This window comes from Helianthus annuus, chromosome 13, assembly GCF_002127325.2.
Source record: "Helianthus annuus cultivar XRQ/B chromosome 13, HanXRQr2.0-SUNRISE, whole genome shotgun sequence".
Lineage (NCBI taxonomy): Eukaryota > Viridiplantae > Streptophyta > Magnoliopsida > Asterales > Asteraceae > Helianthus > Helianthus annuus.
In genome coordinates, this window is record NC_035445.2 from 84,251,160 (window position 1) to 84,268,865 (window position 17,706).

Consider the following 17,706-nt stretch of genomic DNA (forward strand, 5'->3'; position numbering starts at 1 on the left):
TCAAAGTCCTTCTCGTACATTGTTTGTCGCAACGCCTCTCGTTGCTCATCGGCCAAGGTCAAATATTTTTCTTCTCGTACACGTTTAATTTCCATTATCTCTTTTTTCATGGCCTTGTACTCTTCGAATTTGCTTGTTATATCTCTTGGATCTTCGTTTTTTGAAGACGGCCCTTTGTCCTTTTTCTCCTTTCTCGTTTGTCGTCTTGGTGGTGGTGGTGAAGGATCCTCGTTTATGTCGGGAATAGTGAAACCGCTTGAGATTTCGACATTCGGTGATCCTCGGGCATAATTTCCCGAATCCGAAGACTTTCTTTTTAGACCCGAACCGGAGCTTTCTTCATTCAACAAAGGTACCGGCGACCACTTTTCACTTGTTCTAACAACCTCCCAAGCCGCAACATGAGCGAAGTCAATATTTTCTTTGCTTTTGTAATCCTTTAACGCTTGTTTCATTACGTATGCGTCGTCACTCCCGCTAGGACGTAAACGATCCTATAAACCGTATAAAAAAATTACCGTATAAAAAAAAGCCGTATAAAAAAAAGCCGTATAAATAAAAAAGCCGTATAAAAAAAAGCCGTATAAAAAAAAGCCATATAAAAAAAATTAAACCGTATAAAAAAAATAAATCGTATAAAAAATAAACCGTATAAAAAAAATAAACCGTATAAAAAAAATTACCGCTTGATGATATAGACCGTTGAATGTGTTAATTTTTGTTTGCATCGTCACCCATTTTGATCGAACTTGGTGGTGGGTTCGATTACTTCCGCCGACCGTTTCGTTAAAGTGGTTAAGAACTTTCTTCCAAAAGCTATCCTTCTTTTGTTGATTGCCTTTTCTTTTATTCAAAGTGCAATGAACAAAAGCCTTTGCCAACGCCTCTTCTTGTCTAGGCGATCAATTTTCCCGTTTGGCTTTTGCTTTTTTTTCCGGTTCATCCGCAACATCTTCATCATCCGCAACATCTTCATCAATATCATGTAACTCATGTTCTTGTGTTTCCGGCACGAACTCCTCATCGGCGTCATCTTGTTCGTCTTGGGTTGGTGATTGTGACATTGGGTTTTGAAAAGCAAACGGGTCAAAAGCATTTTGCGCTTCTTGGGAGTAATCATAATAACCGGCTTGAGTCATCCTCGGACCGTATTGCATCCAATTTTGGGTGGGTTGGGTATCATAACCGAAAGGTTGATGCATGGGTTGGTTAAAATAAAATGGAGGTTGGGTGTGACTCGCAAACCCAAGTTGCGGATTAAACGGGACACTACTACCACCCGAACCACGTTTATCTTGAGGCCTCGACTTTGAACCGGACCCTACCATTTTCTTCTTGCCTTCACCCTTCTTTGAGCCTTCCATATTTTTCAAAGTGTAGAATAGAATGAGAGAGTATAGAGAGATAGGTGTATTTTTTTAAAATGTGTGAGTGGTATTTATATAGGGTGAAAAAAAATTTTAAAAACAATTTTTTTTTTTAAGGTCAAACGGTAATATTACCGTTAGGGGGGTAATTAATTTGCCAGCTTTCTTCTTTCTCGATCGGTAATCCCTCACCGCCCTTTATGTTTTGCCGCAGATGATGTTGGTTGGCGGCAGTGTTTGCCGCGCGGCAAACAGCTTTGCCGCCCCCATCTCTCAACCACAGCGTATGCCCTTAATATATAGGATAATTTGCACGTCAAAGTTTAAATATCAAACTCTTCACAGTACGTAACATGCATGCATGCATGCCCCAACCTACGTGCTTTGCAAATCAATTCAACAAATAACCACGATTAACTATAAACCGTCACAACCATTCAAAAACGAAAATGAAAACAACTATTAACCGTCACAGCCATTCAGAAAAAAAAAAACCCTCATTAACCGTCACAAAACCGCCATGCAACCGTCGTACCCGTTCCGAACAGGCACGTACCCCTACATACTCATATATAAACAACACACTTTCACACAAACAAAATCAGCGAGATACACATAATTACTCTGTCCTAAACAAAACAAATTCGAGAAGAAGATATGGAAAACGTGGAATACGGTTGGGGCGTTGGATCAGTCGTCGCGATGCTTTTGGTGGTCGGATGCTTGTTGTTTCTGCCGCTGGGGATGGGACCAGTATTGACTCCTCCGTCGATTCCGGCGCTGGTTCTGGTTCCGGTGTTCTTGGTTGTGGTTATCATCTTTCTCTCCGTTGCCTCTGACCCGAATCGTTGATTAGTTTTGTTCTTCTTGGATGTATCTCGGATATGATATTATGAATATTGTGATTGCATGTTGGAATTTATTATTGTTATCATTATGAGTAATATGTATGCCAGCATGTTGTTTTATCTGTGTTGAATCTCAGTTTCTTTTTATTGATTCAAAATTTTAAATCCAATATTATTAAAAATGAATGATTTAACGATTAAGTGTTTTTGAATTCGTAGGTTGATTCGAAAAAGTTGTCATTTCATTTGCGTGTGCGTGTTGAGATTCCGGTCTTGTCTGAAACAGTATATATATGTTTGTTATGTTTATGAAGATTATATATTCAGATCAATGTGATTGGTGTCTTTGATATTTATATATTTTAAGATTCTGTACAATACAGTTTTTAGTTATTAATACGATGGGATTACTAAACCCTTGTTCGTTTAAATATTGTGATTGTATGTTGGTATTGATTACTAGGATTTTATATATATATCCACTACAAAAAATATGAGCATTAGCAACAACCTTTTTAGCAGCGACACCAAGCATGTCGTCGCTAATGGTCACAATCTGAAGCGCTCACATAATACCAAGTCCTGACCGTTGATTAGTTGAAGGATCGGCTAGGTTTTTTTGTCGCCTCCACTGCCAAACGAAAAACAAGCGCCAAGATTTCCCCCTGCCTTAACCCTAAACCCTCACTTTCTCCCCCCAAATTCACGCTTTCTCTCCCAAAATTCCCTTCCTTCTCTACCCCACGCCGCGCACCACACTGCAAACCGCCTGGAATGTCTATGAAAAAAAGCCTTTCCATTTAGCCCCCAAGAAGAAAGTGACAACACAGGTTCTTTTCGTGTTGCAGACACCTTTTCTTTCCTGTGTTTATTTAATCAATCTGGTCTGATTATTAATTTTAAGTTTTTGGTCGCAACTTAAAAAGTTTGGTAACAATGTATTTATGTATATAAAATAGTCATTCTGAAAAGTAAAAGGTTTTAAACTTTGATACTAAATTGAAACACTGTGTACTATCTCAAAGTTCTCAATATTTGTGTACGTACCGTTGTAATTTAACAACCTCAAATGCATATAATTTCCATACTATATATTACACCCGAAAAAACTGACCCGCAGGCACGAGTTTGGTATAAATATAATGGCGTCTTGTAAGTATGGTTATTTTGTGGGAAAACATTTGTCCTTTGGATTGCTTATTTCTTAAGGTTACGCATATGTGGAAAAATTTATTGATAAGTTATTGTAACTTATCGAACGCTTTGTCCAGCCGGCGCAATGCGCGAAACGAAGAAAAAAAAACTGTTTTTGCTAAAAGTCTCAAAAGTCGCTGCTAAAGTGATTCATTTTTAGCGACGACATCAATAGTGGCGACAAATTGACACTAGCGATGGGGCAACAGCGGCGACCTTTTAGCGACGATAAGTCGCTGCTAATACCTTTAGCGACGATTTTATGTGATAAATCCCTGTTTTTTTAATCCAATTTTTGATGTTAGAAGCAGAAAATTATGTGATACAATGTTGGTTTTGATTAATGAGTAATATATATTTTTTTAAATCATTTACCTATGTTATCCGATTAAAAACCGGTGAGGTAATCTCGTAATTGGTATGCAACTAAGGTTTTTCATCTTGAATACACGTAATAATTGTATATAATCAATGGGTTTGATCGGGTTTAAACAGTAAGGCGGGTTTAACATGCATAGCCACGAAACCTGTATAGCCCAAACCCAAGCCCGTTTAACTCTACATTGTTTTCGTAGGTCCTTATCAGAAATTACCAGCCCTACTTAATTGCATTATATAGATGTGAGGGTGTGTGATTGATCCCCATCTACTTGTTATTCAATCTTGGGTAATTTATAGGGTTTACCACTCTAACCCGACAAAATCGATTTTTCTAAGATCTCTAGCGTCACGCTTTCATCGCAATTGTGAAATTCCAGTCTGAGTTTGTACAGATCCACTTCCAATTTCAAATTCCCACAAAGCAAGCAGTGCGCTCTAACGTTCAATTTTGTATTGCACGTAGCAAATTGCGGCATTAGCAATGCATCTACATCACTAAGGTTCCAGTTCTCTTCCAAATTCTCCATTTCGGATGAGTTCAATATTATTGTTGCAGAGCTCTTAACGATACGAGTGGCATTCATACAATGTAAGTTTCTTTAAGAAAGTAAGATGTCATTTTGACCACTGAACAAGTTATTAATGTGATCATGTGGTTGCAAAGATGATTATGGACTTGAAAACAATCTGTGAATAACTGAAATGTGCTGTGAACAAAATAACTAACCAAAACAGAGAATTCAAATCGTTTTTAACATCAAAGAACAAGTAACTTTCGAGCTATTGTCTGTCTAGTACAATACAAGTTTCTCTAAGATCCATGAAATGGATGCTACAAAAGACAGATTACAATTACCATGATAAAAAGATGTCTAGTCCTTTTCACTTGAGCTTCAAGCCGGTTTCCGTAGGGAATGCCCTTCCACGATGATTGAAGATCATAAAGTTCATGTTCGAGGGTAGAGACACCACCCTGCATTCCAAACAAGTTATATAATACCACAATGGAAGATTAATACATATCATACAATTGTTTATATAAACTTTAGGTTATAAACATTTGTGCCTTCTAACATCTAATATCCAACCAAATGATCAACCCAATAAACGATTATCCTAAAATCACTAAATGTCTACATTTCAGTTCCACTCCAGTCGCCACTCATTATTGAAGAACAGTAAGTCCATTTATAGTTTAAGTTTCCGATTACAAGTCATTTCATTTGTAACTTTTTTCAATTTAGAGTTCATTTACACTTTATCCAATTTCGAATCGAGTTCAGTAGTCAAATTCAGCCAACATCAGAAATTTGAAGTTAAATTCACATTCGACTCGAATCAAGCTTCAGAATTTCAAAATCTAAATATTTCAATTTCAGTATTCGAAATGCAATTCGTAAAACACCCCTACCTATTTCTATGCAGTTAATATCGGAGATATATCGGTCCCCTAGTAAAATATCGGTGTCAGATATCGGTAACCTATGCAGTTAATGCGGTAAAATATCGGATATCGGTCAAGGACCGATATTTGAGATATAGGTTATCTCGGTGAGATATCGGAAATTATAATATAATGCAGAATTTATACATATAGCAATTTAACCCTAATAATTTAGTGATATATCGGTTATATCGGTCAAATATCGGTGATATATCGATTATATCGGTCAATGTCGCCGATAATATCGGTACCGATATTCTGACTGATATTTGAGTCATTTGACACCGATATTTTACTAGGGGACCAATATAACCGATATATCACCGAGATTAACTGCATAGTCGGTAACGATATTATCGGCGATATTGACCAATATTTGACCGATATATCACCGATATATGACCGATATATCACCAATATTTGACCGATATAACCGATATATCACTGAAATATTAGTGTTAAATTGCTATATACCTATATAAATTCTGCATGATATTAAAATTGCCGATGATAACCTATATCTTAAAAACGGTCCTTGACCGATATCCGATATTTTACCGCATTAACTGCATTGCTATTTCAATTCGACTGTCGTATCGTTGCACATACTTACATACGAAATCAAGTTTCACAGGCTAAATCAAACGCTACTTTATACACAACAAGTACCTATTCTCATCGGCATCGGGTAAAATAGACCGGAAATTTCCCTGCACCGTCAATCCAGCAAACAAACTCAAAATCATCACTAACACCAACTCAACCAGCACCTGCAAACAACCAAAAAAAAAACACAAATCAGATCTACAAAAAGCCCTAAAACACAAACACATACAAATCACACACAAATAGAGAGATTATTACTTCAAAAGGAGGTCCAGTAAACTCATCTTCAGTGATCTTAAGCAAAGCCCTATCTAATCATCAAAAAATAAAGAAATATAAAGCATTTGAGTTTTTGATTTACGATTAAAATTAATTAATAAATATTAAAGATGAAAGAGAGTTAGTTACATTGAATGGTTTGATAAGCAGCGTGTAGAAGCATCAGAACGGCGAGTACGCCGACGGCGAAGCTCACGCTCATCGTCATCGTTGAATCGATCGCCGGCGATTGTGGAGATTGGATTTGGGGGTTTTGGTTTTGGTCTCGGATTGATCGGATAATTGTTGACGAAAGTTGCCCTTCGACTTGAGGTTGAATTATCGATTTTGGTCCTTTGGTTATCGTTTAGCTTTCATTTTAATTCATAGTTTTTCTTGAAATGGACGAACGCAGGGCCGGACTTAGAATTTTGGAGATCTAAAGCAAATTAAAATTTCGAGGCCCTTTTTAATTTTTTTAGGATAGTAATTTCGGTTTGTATCTGACATGAAATATATTAAGAAGAAACTTATAAAAAACTTAACCATTATATAAAATAGATGATTTCCCTAATAAAATAATGTTGGGATCTAATACATAAATCAAATCTAAGTTGGTCAAAAGAGTTTAACCTAACAAATAACAACTTACATTATGTGTGAAAAGAATTAAAACATGCCACTTATTTGTTATTAGTTAGAAACGATTTTTTTAAATAAAATTTTACATGAACGTATCATGTTAAAATTTGTATGGACAAAATATTTTAGCTTATTAAATTAAGAGGAGTGATTAAAAAAGATGCATTTATAACCCTTTACTAAAAGAGTGAGTGATGTATTTAATAATTTTGAAAATGTGTAACAGGTAGGATTCAAACCCAGCCCTCCACAAAAATCAAATCTTGTCCTTACCACCAGACTACACTTGTTTTAATGTCAACAAATATCACTGCAAATATAATATTCTTTTATATATATATATAGATTCATTTTTTTTTAAATTTTGGAAGCCCTATTTTTTCGGAGGCCCTAAGCCGTCGCCTAGCCCAATTACACTAACGGGCCGGCCCTGCCGAACGAATATGAAGAAAGTCTTGTTTGTGTTTGTTTCTTTAAGAAATAATGTGTTCACAAACTGTGCACGAACACTTACCGAACAAGATTTTTTCTTACATAGATTCTACTAGATTCTTATTTTTTTCAAATAAAAGATTAGAAAGTAAAAATGCCTAAAAATCAAAATGAAAGCGTCCATTGTCTAATGGATAGGAATTATCCAAACACACTTGAGAGGGTTGGTTCCGGTACAAACCACATTTATCCTACAAACCGTAAGAACAGATCCTAGCACTTAAAAAAGTTAAATTAGCACATACTAAAACAATACATACATAAAAGTAGCATTTTTAAATTATATTAGCACATGAAAATTAATCAAGATAATTGATTTTAGCACATATGTGAAATGATATCAGCACTTTCTTTATCAGCACATTGAAAACAAAAGGAAGATCCAAATAAAGAATTAATTGCTTGTTAGCATAATTATAAAGAATTCAAGATAATTAATATTATTTTGGTTATTTCTCTATAATTGGTTAGATGCTACATGTCACTTTTTAAATGGTTCTTACAGTTTGTATACGAAATGTGGTTTGTATTTGATCCTACTCCCACACTTGAGATACTCTTGATCTCATAATTACCATAAAATAATGTACCCAAAAAAATAAAATAATGATATTAAACTTGAAGTCCCCGTTTAATCTATCCAAAACAAACTCGAAGTCCTCATTTAATCCACCCAAATAGTAGTTAATTAAAATAAGTGAAGTAATACTAATATTTAATAGGTGCTTGGGATTGCTTATTTTCATAAACTTTTAACTTATTAACTTTATGAAAAGTTAAAAAGTTGTTTGGGATTGCTTATGTTGTGAAAGAATAAGTTAATAAGTCACGATGTTATAACTTATTAATTTTTGGGAGAAGTTAAAATAAGAAATCCCAAACACCCTCTTAATACATTTATATTTATTAAATAATATATTACTAGGAATTTTAAAGTACTTTAGTTAAAAATAAAAGTCAAAAACTCTAATTAACTTTCGAACACAAACAAATACAAACGTACACGTTATCGAACATTTACGAACATAAATGAACGAATGCGGCCTCTGTTCATGTTCGTTTGTTTAATTAAACAAACGGAATTTTTTGCTTGTGTTCATTCATTTATTATACGAACGAACACAAACGAACTTCTCGCCGAACGGTTCACGAACTATTCGCTGAACGTTTGATTCGCTTGAAACCCTAGTTAGGCATATTCCTGCAAGATACACTTGTAGAGTAATTTTGATAATTACGCTACAAGATCAAAATTACTCTACAAGAACATTTTACAAAATTACTCTACAGGATCAAAATTACCATACAAGATTATTTGTAGAGTAATTTTGATAATACTCTACGAGTAAATAATTACGAAAATGTCACCGTGTTTTTCATCAAAACATTCGGTTTGTATGTTTTATACGTTTTTTCTTTTTTGTTTTTTTTGAACGGCAAATTTTGGATCACTGACGGACCACTGGAGTATTATCGTGCCACCAGCAGAACCATCCGATCATATCCATCTCCACTAGGCAAATTTTATACGTTTTTTCTTAATATTACTTATTTATAGGCGGTGGCTTTTGTTTGTTATACGGTTAGAGTTTGAACCTGGGTGTAAACCCGGTTAAATTAGTATTAAGAGAACAAAAATATTCTACCCATTTACTTATTTACAAGTTGTGGCTTTTGTTTGTTATAAATTAAAAGTATGGTTAGTAATTTGACGAAAATAATGTTATAAAAATACAGATTTATTATTAAATTAAACTACTAAGATAAACAAACAATATCATAAAGATAAATGTCCTACAATATAATATTATTAATAATAATATGGTTACACTTATCGATTTCCAAGTATATATAGTATAGGTTTTGGTCCAACAAAATTCAAAAGACTCTCTTTAGAAGCTCCAGCTTCTTCTCCGGCCATGAACCATGAAACAAGTCATAACACCGCCTCCGACGAGCGACAAAAACGCAAAGCCGCTGATACTCTAATCGGTGATGACGACGGTGTTAACCACTCTCAACCACAGCTCTTGTATGCATCACAAACAATAAACATACAACAACAACAACAACCATCTGCTTCAAACGGTGAACCTTCCATTGCTTGTTGTCAATGTGTTAATTGTAAATGTGGATGGCATGAGGCCATGACGACGAAGGCGACCACAACCGAGGGGGTTGATCTTGATTCTCTTCCTATTGGGTACCGGTTTGTCCCTACTGATGAAGAACTTATTATAGATTATCTTGAGAAGAAGATCAAGAATGAGTATCTTCCGAAGACCAAGATTAGTGATGCTGATATATATGAATATCACCCAAAGGATTTACTAGGTACGTATCATCATGTTAATTTCATGCATGTTTATATGATAATACCAATGATTTTTACTTTCTGTAAAAAAAGTTACACATGATTTATTTAATGTTTAAAAACATCTTAATATACATTTGTTTATTTTATTTGTATACGTCTTAATATGAAATTTATTTATTGAAACTCGAGTTGTATTCGTAATAACTTATTTTTTATACCGTGAGATAAAAAAATACATTATTTCGAATACATCCTTTTTTTTTTCCTAGTTTTAGTAAAGTTTATATCGATACATAGACAATTTTTTTCAATAAATTTGTGTATTCAGATTCTTGATAAGTGTTAGGCATTAATTACATCTTATCTTATTAGAGATAAAGAAATTTTGAAATATTAAATGCAATTTTAAAAGGAAAAACTAATAACAAAATCAAAACGTAGTGTTAGGATATGTCGCCTGTGAAATAGTTTCAAAATCATATATATACCCCATGTAATCGTACTCTCTTGTAGGTAAAAAAAAGGTAAATTGCGATTTTGGCCCATACGGTTATATCACTTTTACTCTTTTAGCCCAAAAAAATCTTTTAACATCTGAGTCCCCGACGTCTTTTTTTCTAACCCTTTTGGCCCCTAAAAGTAAATGGATGAGGTTAGTGTTAGGGGCCAAAAGGGTTAGAAAAAAGACGTTAGGAGCTCAGATGTTAAAAGATTCTTTTTGGGCTAAAAGGATAAAAATGATATAAACATAGGGACCAAAATCGTAATTTACTCTAAAAAAAGTTCGTCAAATATAGTGTACGTTTTTTTTTTTTTTTTTTTTTTTTTTTTTGTACCTTGCAGAGGAGTACCCGCAAGCCATAGAATATGGATGGTTCTTTTTCACGCCAAGAAGCAGGAAGTATCCAAATGGTTACCGGCCAGACCGACAAACTGGTTCCGGTTATTGGAAAGCCACAGGTCCTGATAGAATTATCAAAGCGAATGACAAAACAATCGGTCGAAGGAAGTCGTTGGTTTATCATGAAGGGCGTCCACCACACGGGATTAAAACAAAGTGGAAGATGCATGAATATGTGACCGAAGGTTATGTAAGAACCCGATTAAACTCGAATGACAATAAGGTATAGCATTAATCCTAGCTTGTTTTGTTTGTCATAATGTTTTTATGTTATATCATATGTTGATGTAACTTTGGTTATTGTTTGCACTTTGCAGCTTGATGATTATGTTCTTTGTAAGATCTATATCAATGGTCGTGTAGTAGCCGCTAATAATCTGGATGAAAATGCCACAACTAACGTTCGGGTGGAAAACGAGCAAGCTTTGGTTCCTCAACATGCGTGTGTGGTCTCTAATCAAGTCAAAAACGACGTGATGGTACAAAATTATCAAACTATGGGATCTCTCTATGACCAAATGCCATCTTACTTGAGGTCTCACTATTCTTCAACAAGATTTAACCATGAATACTCATTGCAGCGTTCATATGTTGCACCGACACCTCAGCAGCCTCCTACTCCTCGTGGGCAGGTGCATGCGGTGATGTATCAATCTGGGTCGACTAGCAACCCAGTGCCACCACAGGTCGCACCGCCTTTTCAAGAAGGCGGTGCTTGTGACACTGGTCGCCTTTTAAGAGAAAGCATTGAGCGCACGTATGCGCTCAATGGAAACGATGATTTTTTTGGCGGTAATTATGGGTTCGAGTTTGATAATGAACACATAGATGTTGATGAATGGAAGAAACATATATGAAGTAGCAAAGGTTGAAGAGTCTAGGTGTTAATGGAGAATGGTGGTCATAGGTTTTACTTATGTAGATATTAGATTACTTTTTATTTGAGTCTTATGAACTTATTTTAATTGTTTGGTGTCTTAAAAACTTAAACCTCTTATCAGTAGAATATAACAAGTGGTCAGTTCTATACATGCATTAGCATTAATCATGTTAGTTATATGTACTTCTTACAAATATTATTTGTCTTCTCCGTGATTATGTGAAAAGTCTAAATGCCCAAAGGAAACATATGGTTTTCGAGCATCCTTAATGCGGATACCCGTGAGCTCATTGATGCTTAGGTGAAAGAGAGAAAGGGCTGAGGCGACAAAATAGCAGACGTCACAAGGAGAGATTATGGGCCCGCCGGTTGGGGGGGGGGGTTGCTTATCCTTGTATTATTGCTCAACACTTTACATCATATATGAATATGAATTGCCATAATCTTAGACACTAGTTACATGTTCCATGACTAGAAATCCAATATATGGGTCTAAAACCTAGCTAAAAGCTTTAGAAGCTCACCAAAATGATTCATTCATGTTTCCATTGCGTTGTGGAGGGTAGGCTTTACACAACACAACTTATGGACTTGGGTCGTAAGCTTTAAACTTCGGCCCAAACCGAACATACCACTTAGGGTGTGTAACTCAAACTGTATAAGGTCAAACCCCTACAACCTTGGAACATATACTTTATACTTGGCCCAAGTAATTAAGCACACCTCATCGGCCCATTTGTGTTCCGTCCATGGGCCAAACTTGACCCGTCGCAACCCAACCCAAAAAACAAAACATAGAATTAAGAGTAAATTACTTTTTGAGTCCATATGTTTTAGTGGTTTTAACCAGTTTAGTCCAAAATAAAAAAAAAGTTTAACGCCCTGAGTCCTTAACCGTTCATTTTATAACGTTTTGATTCCCTGTTTTTAGTGGTTTTAACCACTTGAGCCCAAAATTAAAAGTACAAGTGTTAAAAAGTTGGACTCAATATGTTATAAAATGAGCGGTTAGAGACTCAGGCGTTAAAATTTCTGATTTTGGACTCAAGTGATTAAAACCCCTAAAACATAGGGACTCAAAAATTAATTTACTCGAGAATTAATCAACCATTCTTAATATTCTACTTTACAGTTATGGTCCTTCTACTTTAAGGAATGCTTCAAAGACCCATCATTAGTAGTTGCACTGAAAAAGAAAAAGAATCCCAGTTTCATGAGTTTCAACTAGTGCATTATTAGGCTAAAACTGAAAAGTTATACACCATAAGCAAGAAAATTTTCAGTTTTAAGTAGCTAATCCTCCACTCTTGCAGGTTCAGGGCAATGCAATGGGAAAATTGCATTACTACTCTGCCTTATCGAACCTGCTGAAGATGATGAATTCCCAATATCTTTGAATGGAGATCTCACCCCTTTTCGTCTCCCCTCACTCGATATTTCATTACCGTTCGGTCGGTTTTCCTTCAATCTCGAAATCAATATCCTTTTCTCCCTTGCAAGTTGTTTCCCGAGTGACAACGGGTGCGAGTCTTTCTTACTTTGCTCCACCTTTTCTTGCTTGTTCATTCTACAACTCGACCCGTTCTTTGTCTCCCGCTCGATTTGTTTACTTAAAGAAACAACCGTCTTTTTGGACGTTGACGCGACTTCCTTTGCTTGATCCTTCTTTAACTTTTCAAGCTCACCTTTAACCAAACTAACCTCGGTTTGAAGTTCATTTGCCTTTGTTTCATACGCGATTGCCTTCTCTCTCCATTCTTCAACCTTTAACCACCAAAACGAAACAATTTCGCTTAAAAACACACGCGGGGTTAACGTTAAGCCTACACATACGCATAAACGTTAGCTTACATTAGACGTGAGGGTTTTGATTTCTTGATTGGAAGCAAGAGCTTGAGTCTCCCAAAAGTCCTTTGAAGTTTGAAGCTCTTCCATTTCTTCTCTCAGTTTTCCAAGCATATCTTGCATTTGTGACCATTGTTCGGTTTCCGCTCTCACTTGCTCCACTATTTTTCTCACCAACGTCTTGCACCGACCCGAGCATCTGTTGTTCGTTTCTTGTGAGACCAACGGTTCCTGTTCCAAACACGAGTTCTTTATCTTACACAAAGAAAATCAAGAAACTTTTGAGTAATAAATCTTTTTTTTTTTTGAACGTCCAACATAAGAATCGCCGGGTACTCCGTACGCGGCACCCATTGGCCGAAAGGTAGCCCGCGGCAGGCCCAACCTGCACGCACGGAGCCCCTAGCCCACCATGCCACCAGTTCCGGGGAAAACCCGACCCTGCACCCGCCCGAGGGCACGACAATGCAAAGCCGGTAAAACCTGGGTGGATCAGGAATCGAACTCAAGACCATTCAGTCAGGAGTCTTTCCCTCATTTCCATAACCACTGAGCAATAAGCCCAGGGTTAGTAATAAATCTTGATCAAGTACCTTTACTTGGTTTGAGAATCTGTTAGAAAAAGACAAATGGTCAGGAAAATCGATCCGTTTTGATGTAGAAGCCGAACTAGCAACCGAACTGTTTATGATCGATCCATACTCCTTCTCCATCCGATCTAGCATACCCTTCGATAACCCCTCCATTTTTCTTTCCAGCATGTCCACCTGCATATATACAATATATAATAAAAAAAAAACAATTTATAACAAACATTGTCATTGATCAAGGGCTTAGTGAAGCTTACATCATTTGACTTAGTTTGACTTTTGAAAGTCAAAGTAACACCATCTTCATTGACTTCACCAAACTCATCATCTGTTAAACCTCCAAGCTTCTCTAATCTTCTTTGTAAACGCAACGCTTTTTTATCGAAATTCTTACATTTTAGAAGCTCGCGATCTTTCCTACCGTTATAGCTACTTTGCAACTCCTCCAATTTCTCTGCTAATTCTCTCATTTCTTCCTCCAACACCACCTCCATGTTCTTCCCTTCACAAAGCTTCTTTCTCCCCTGTAAAATGATCAACTTTAATACTCAAATTCACAACTATGTGATACATATTTCTGTGCATTAGCTACTTGTACGATTCGGGGTCAAGCGCGGCTCAACCGTAAAATAAAGGGGAAATTTCATATATCCGTTGGAAGTTTTGCTATTGTGTCTTTTGAAAAAACCGTATACAAAAAACGGTAGCATCATATTCTCACGTGTTACAATCCTAGGGTTAAGTTATTGTACAAATGAGTCTTAAGATACAAAATATCCTTAACATAGTAAGTAAAGTTTAGATTTTTTTTTCTTGAGTTAAATGTCATTTTAGTCCCTGTGGTTTGGGCCGTTTTGCTAGTTTAGTCCAAAGGCTTCATTTTTTGTCTGTGGGTCCAAAAAGACCATTGCCATTTTAGTCCACTGGGTTAACTTCATCCATTATTTATGTTAACGGGAAAGGCAATTTGGTCATTTTATATGGCCGAATTGCCTTTCTAGTTCACATAATTACATATAAAATGACCGAATTGCCCTTCTCAATAACAGAAAAAATGGATGAAGTTAACCCAGTGGATTAAAATGGCAACAATGAAAACTTTTTGGACCCACAGGTGAAAAATGAAACATTTGGACTAAACTGGCAAAATGACCCAAACCACAGGACTAAAATGACATTTAACTCTTTTTTTTTTTTTTGAATTTTTTTCCCTAATTATTAAGCACGTATTTTAGTCTAAGAATTCAAAAAAAAAATCATGATTTTACACTAGTTGAGCAATTATGTAATTTTGTAGAGTAATTATAATTACTATCCAAATTGTAGAGTAATTATAATTAAATCACGAATTTTTTTCTTTTTTACATTTTGCAATTAAACATCATTTTTAAGTAGTAGGGAGAAATTTTCCTCATTTGCTTCTTCCGTTAATTCGCTTATTACGATAAGAGTATTTTGTATAATAAGACTCATTTCTATTTATCTTTACACTACAATCCTAACAAAAAAAACATTTCTCTATTACGAAAATGGTCTGATTTTAAAATCCGTTTTACCCCTAAAACAGTTGAGCCGGCCCGGCCCGATTCTGGTTCAAACTGGGAATCAAAACCATCATCATCAAACCAAAAACCATAATCTTCAAATTCGATAAAATTTGAATTCAAAACAAAAAAATGTTAAGACAAAAATGTTGTGAAAATTACTTACATTAGCAAGATTTTGCAAAGCAGATTGAAGAGTCCTCTCAATCCTGACTCTATTCTTCTCCAACTTTTTCAACGCCAACTTCCTCTCCATTCTCAAAAAATTACACTCCGCCCGCAATATCTCCGCCTGAAACTTCCACCGCTCCTCCTCCAACCCACCACCACCACCTTCCTCCACCACCACCTCCTCCGCCTCCACCCTCTCTCTCCTCTCCGCATTCAACACCACAATACTCGGAGCACTTCTCTCCACCCCAAACAAACTCCCCAACTTCCCTTTACTCCGTACCACCTCCGCCACCGCCACCGTCGCCGGTGGTGTTATACTCACGGTGGTTCTGGGTTTTCTCCGGCGAGTAGTATGTCTTCTGGGTAGGTTGATGATTTTGGGGCTGGGTGGTGGTGGTGTTGTGTGCCATTTCACTCTCCTACAACTCCTTCTTCTTGTTGTTGTTGTTGACATTTTTTTGGTTAGTGAACTCGGTTTACAAAGATTATATTTGGGTGTTTTTGTAACCTTGGAAGAAGGAAAGAACATGGATTTTGAATTGAAAGTTGAAAGTTAAAGTGGGATGTGATTAGATTTATATGAAGAAGGTGTTTTGTTGTTTGTTCGAAGTTCGAAGTTCGAGGTGTTTAAATAAAACCAACAAGTTGATGGATGATAGTAAGAAGACTGAAAAGTAGCAACGGGGGTGATACGGAGCCTCATGCTTTTATTGTTGACACATACTTCTTGTTTATTTATTCACAAGATGTATAAATTCATGTGGTTGTTTTTTAATGTTTATATACTTTTGTATTTGTAGATATACCTTTTTTGGTTTTTTATAATGTCATTTGAAAAAAAGTAAACTTCTAAATGGTTTTATATAGTATTATTTGAAAAGAGTAAACTTCTTTAAGACTTTTTTTAGTAATTAGTAATGAAGCATATTTGTATTAATTAGTATTAATTAATTAAGTATATATTAAAATGTGTTGTTTGATAAATAGTTACTTCTTTTTGTCGAACTTTTATTTACAAATTTGAATTTTTATATAGTATTATTTGAAAAAAGTAAACTTCCTAAAGACTCTTTTTAGTATTTAGTAATGAAGCAGATTATATTAATTATTAATTAATTAAGTATACATTAAAATGTGTTGTTTCATAAGACTAGACGGTATGGGGGCCGGCTAAGGCCCGGCGAGCCCCGGCGTCGGTCCCCGACACCACCTCCCTCCCTTCCGTTCCGTCGTCCCCGGCTCCCCACAGACGATTGTGACGGGCCTCTCCCCTCTCTCCTTCTCTCACATATACCTATACATACATACATATATATATATATATATATATATATATATATATATATATATATATATATATATATATATATATAAAGAGGTTTATCCCCCACCCCGTAGGTCCATCACCCTCAAGCCCTTCCTACGTGGCGGTAACGTGGCGACCCATACTCTTAAGGATGGGGCTCTCTAAACCCTCTAGATCTAAATAGTTACTCTTTTTTGTCATTTAATGAACTTTTATTCACAAATTTTGATTTTTTTATATAGTATTATTTGAAATAGTAAACTTCTTTAAGACTTTTTTTAGTGTTTAGTAACAAAGCATATTATATTAATTATTAATTAATTAAGTATATATTAAAATGTGTTGTTTAATAAATAGTTACTCTTTTTTGTCATTTAATGAACTTTTATTTACAAATTTTGAATTTTTATATAGTATTATTTGAAAAAAGTAAACTTATTTAAGACTTACTTAGTGTTTAGTAACGAAGCATATTATACTAATTATTAATTAATTAAGCATATATAAAAAAATGTGTTGTTTCATAAATAGTTACTCTTTTTGTCATTTAATAAACTTTTATTTACAACTTTAGAATTTTTTTTATATAGTATTATTTGAAAAAAGTAAACTTCTTTTAAGACTTTTTTTAGTGTTTAGTAACAAAGCATATTACATTAATTATTAATTAATTAAGTATATATTAAAATGTGTTGTTTCATAAGTAGTTACTCTTTTTTGTTGTTTATTGAACTTTTATTTACAAATTTTGAATTTTTTATATGGTATTATTTGAAATAGTAAACTTCTTTTTAGACTTTTTTTAGTGTTTAGTAACGAAGCATATTATATTAATTATTAATTAATTAAGTATATATTAAAATGTGTTGTTTCATAAATAGTTACTCTTTTTTGTCATTTAATGAACTTTTATTTAC

The 17,706-nt window shown here is 35.1% G+C and overlaps 3 protein-coding genes across 3 annotated transcripts; 1 reads left to right on the plus strand and 2 right to left on the minus strand.

Annotated features, from left to right (window-relative positions):
• Window positions 1-4,484: 4,484 nt before the first annotated feature.
• LOC110898414 (membrane magnesium transporter) lies at window positions 4,485-6,459 on the minus strand. Its single transcript, XM_022145196.2, has 4 exons — window positions 6,249-6,459; window positions 6,099-6,151; window positions 5,904-6,004; window positions 4,485-4,763 (listed from the first exon to the last, which is right to left on the minus strand). Exons 1-4 carry the CDS (start codon window positions 6,325-6,327, stop codon window positions 4,673-4,675), a joined length of 324 nt encoding a protein of 107 aa, XP_022000888.1. The 5' UTR covers window positions 6,328-6,459; the 3' UTR covers window positions 4,485-4,672.
• A 2,692-nt stretch (window positions 6,460-9,151) lies between these two features.
• LOC110901158 (NAC domain-containing protein 1) lies at window positions 9,152-11,456 on the plus strand. The gene is made up of 3 exons (XM_022148003.2): window positions 9,152-9,566; window positions 10,393-10,673; window positions 10,768-11,456. Exons 1-3 carry the CDS (start codon window positions 9,152-9,154, stop codon window positions 11,305-11,307), a joined length of 1,236 nt encoding a protein of 411 aa, XP_022003695.1. The 3' UTR covers window positions 11,308-11,456.
• A 1,037-nt stretch (window positions 11,457-12,493) lies between these two features.
• Window positions 12,494-16,334, minus strand: LOC110898415 (trichohyalin). Its single transcript, XM_022145197.2, has 5 exons — window positions 15,476-16,334; window positions 14,023-14,289; window positions 13,769-13,942; window positions 13,182-13,406; window positions 12,494-13,094 (listed from the first exon to the last, which is right to left on the minus strand). Exons 1-5 carry the CDS (start codon window positions 16,010-16,012, stop codon window positions 12,624-12,626), a joined length of 1,674 nt encoding a protein of 557 aa, XP_022000889.1. The 5' UTR covers window positions 16,013-16,334; the 3' UTR covers window positions 12,494-12,623.
• Window positions 16,335-17,706: the final 1,372 nt, after the last annotated feature.

Excerpts from the sequence above, each read along its gene's own strand:
- LOC110898414 (XM_022145196.2), bottom strand. The coding sequence starts at position 6,327 with ATGACGATGAGCGTGAGCTTCGCCGTCGGCGTACTCGCCGTTCTGATG. Across the intron at positions 6,152-6,248 it reads TGCTTATCAAACCATTCAAT|ATAGGGCTTTGCTTAAGATC; the intron begins GTAACTAACTCT and ends TTTGATGATTAG. Across the intron at positions 4,764-5,903 it reads CCCGATGCCGATGAGAATAG|GGTGGTGTCTCTACCCTCGA; the intron begins GTACTTGTTGTG and ends TTTGGAATGCAG.
- LOC110898415 (XM_022145197.2), bottom strand. The coding sequence starts at position 16,012 with ATGTTCTTTCCTTCTTCCAAGGTTACAAAAACACCCAAATATAATCTT. Across the intron at positions 13,407-13,768 it reads GATTCTCAAACCAAGTAAAG|GAACCGTTGGTCTCACAAGA; the intron begins GTACTTGATCAA and ends TGTTTGGAACAG. Across the intron at positions 13,095-13,181 it reads TCAAAACCCTCACGTCTAAT|GTTGAAGAATGGAGAGAGAA; the intron begins GTAAGCTAACGT and ends TGGTGGTTAAAG.
- LOC110901158 (XM_022148003.2), top strand. The coding sequence starts at position 9,152 with ATGAACCATGAAACAAGTCATAACACCGCCTCCGACGAGCGACAAAAA. Across the intron at positions 9,567-10,392 it reads TCACCCAAAGGATTTACTAG|AGGAGTACCCGCAAGCCATA; the intron begins GTACGTATCATC and ends TGTACCTTGCAG. Across the intron at positions 10,674-10,767 it reads TAAACTCGAATGACAATAAG|CTTGATGATTATGTTCTTTG; the intron begins GTATAGCATTAA and ends TGCACTTTGCAG.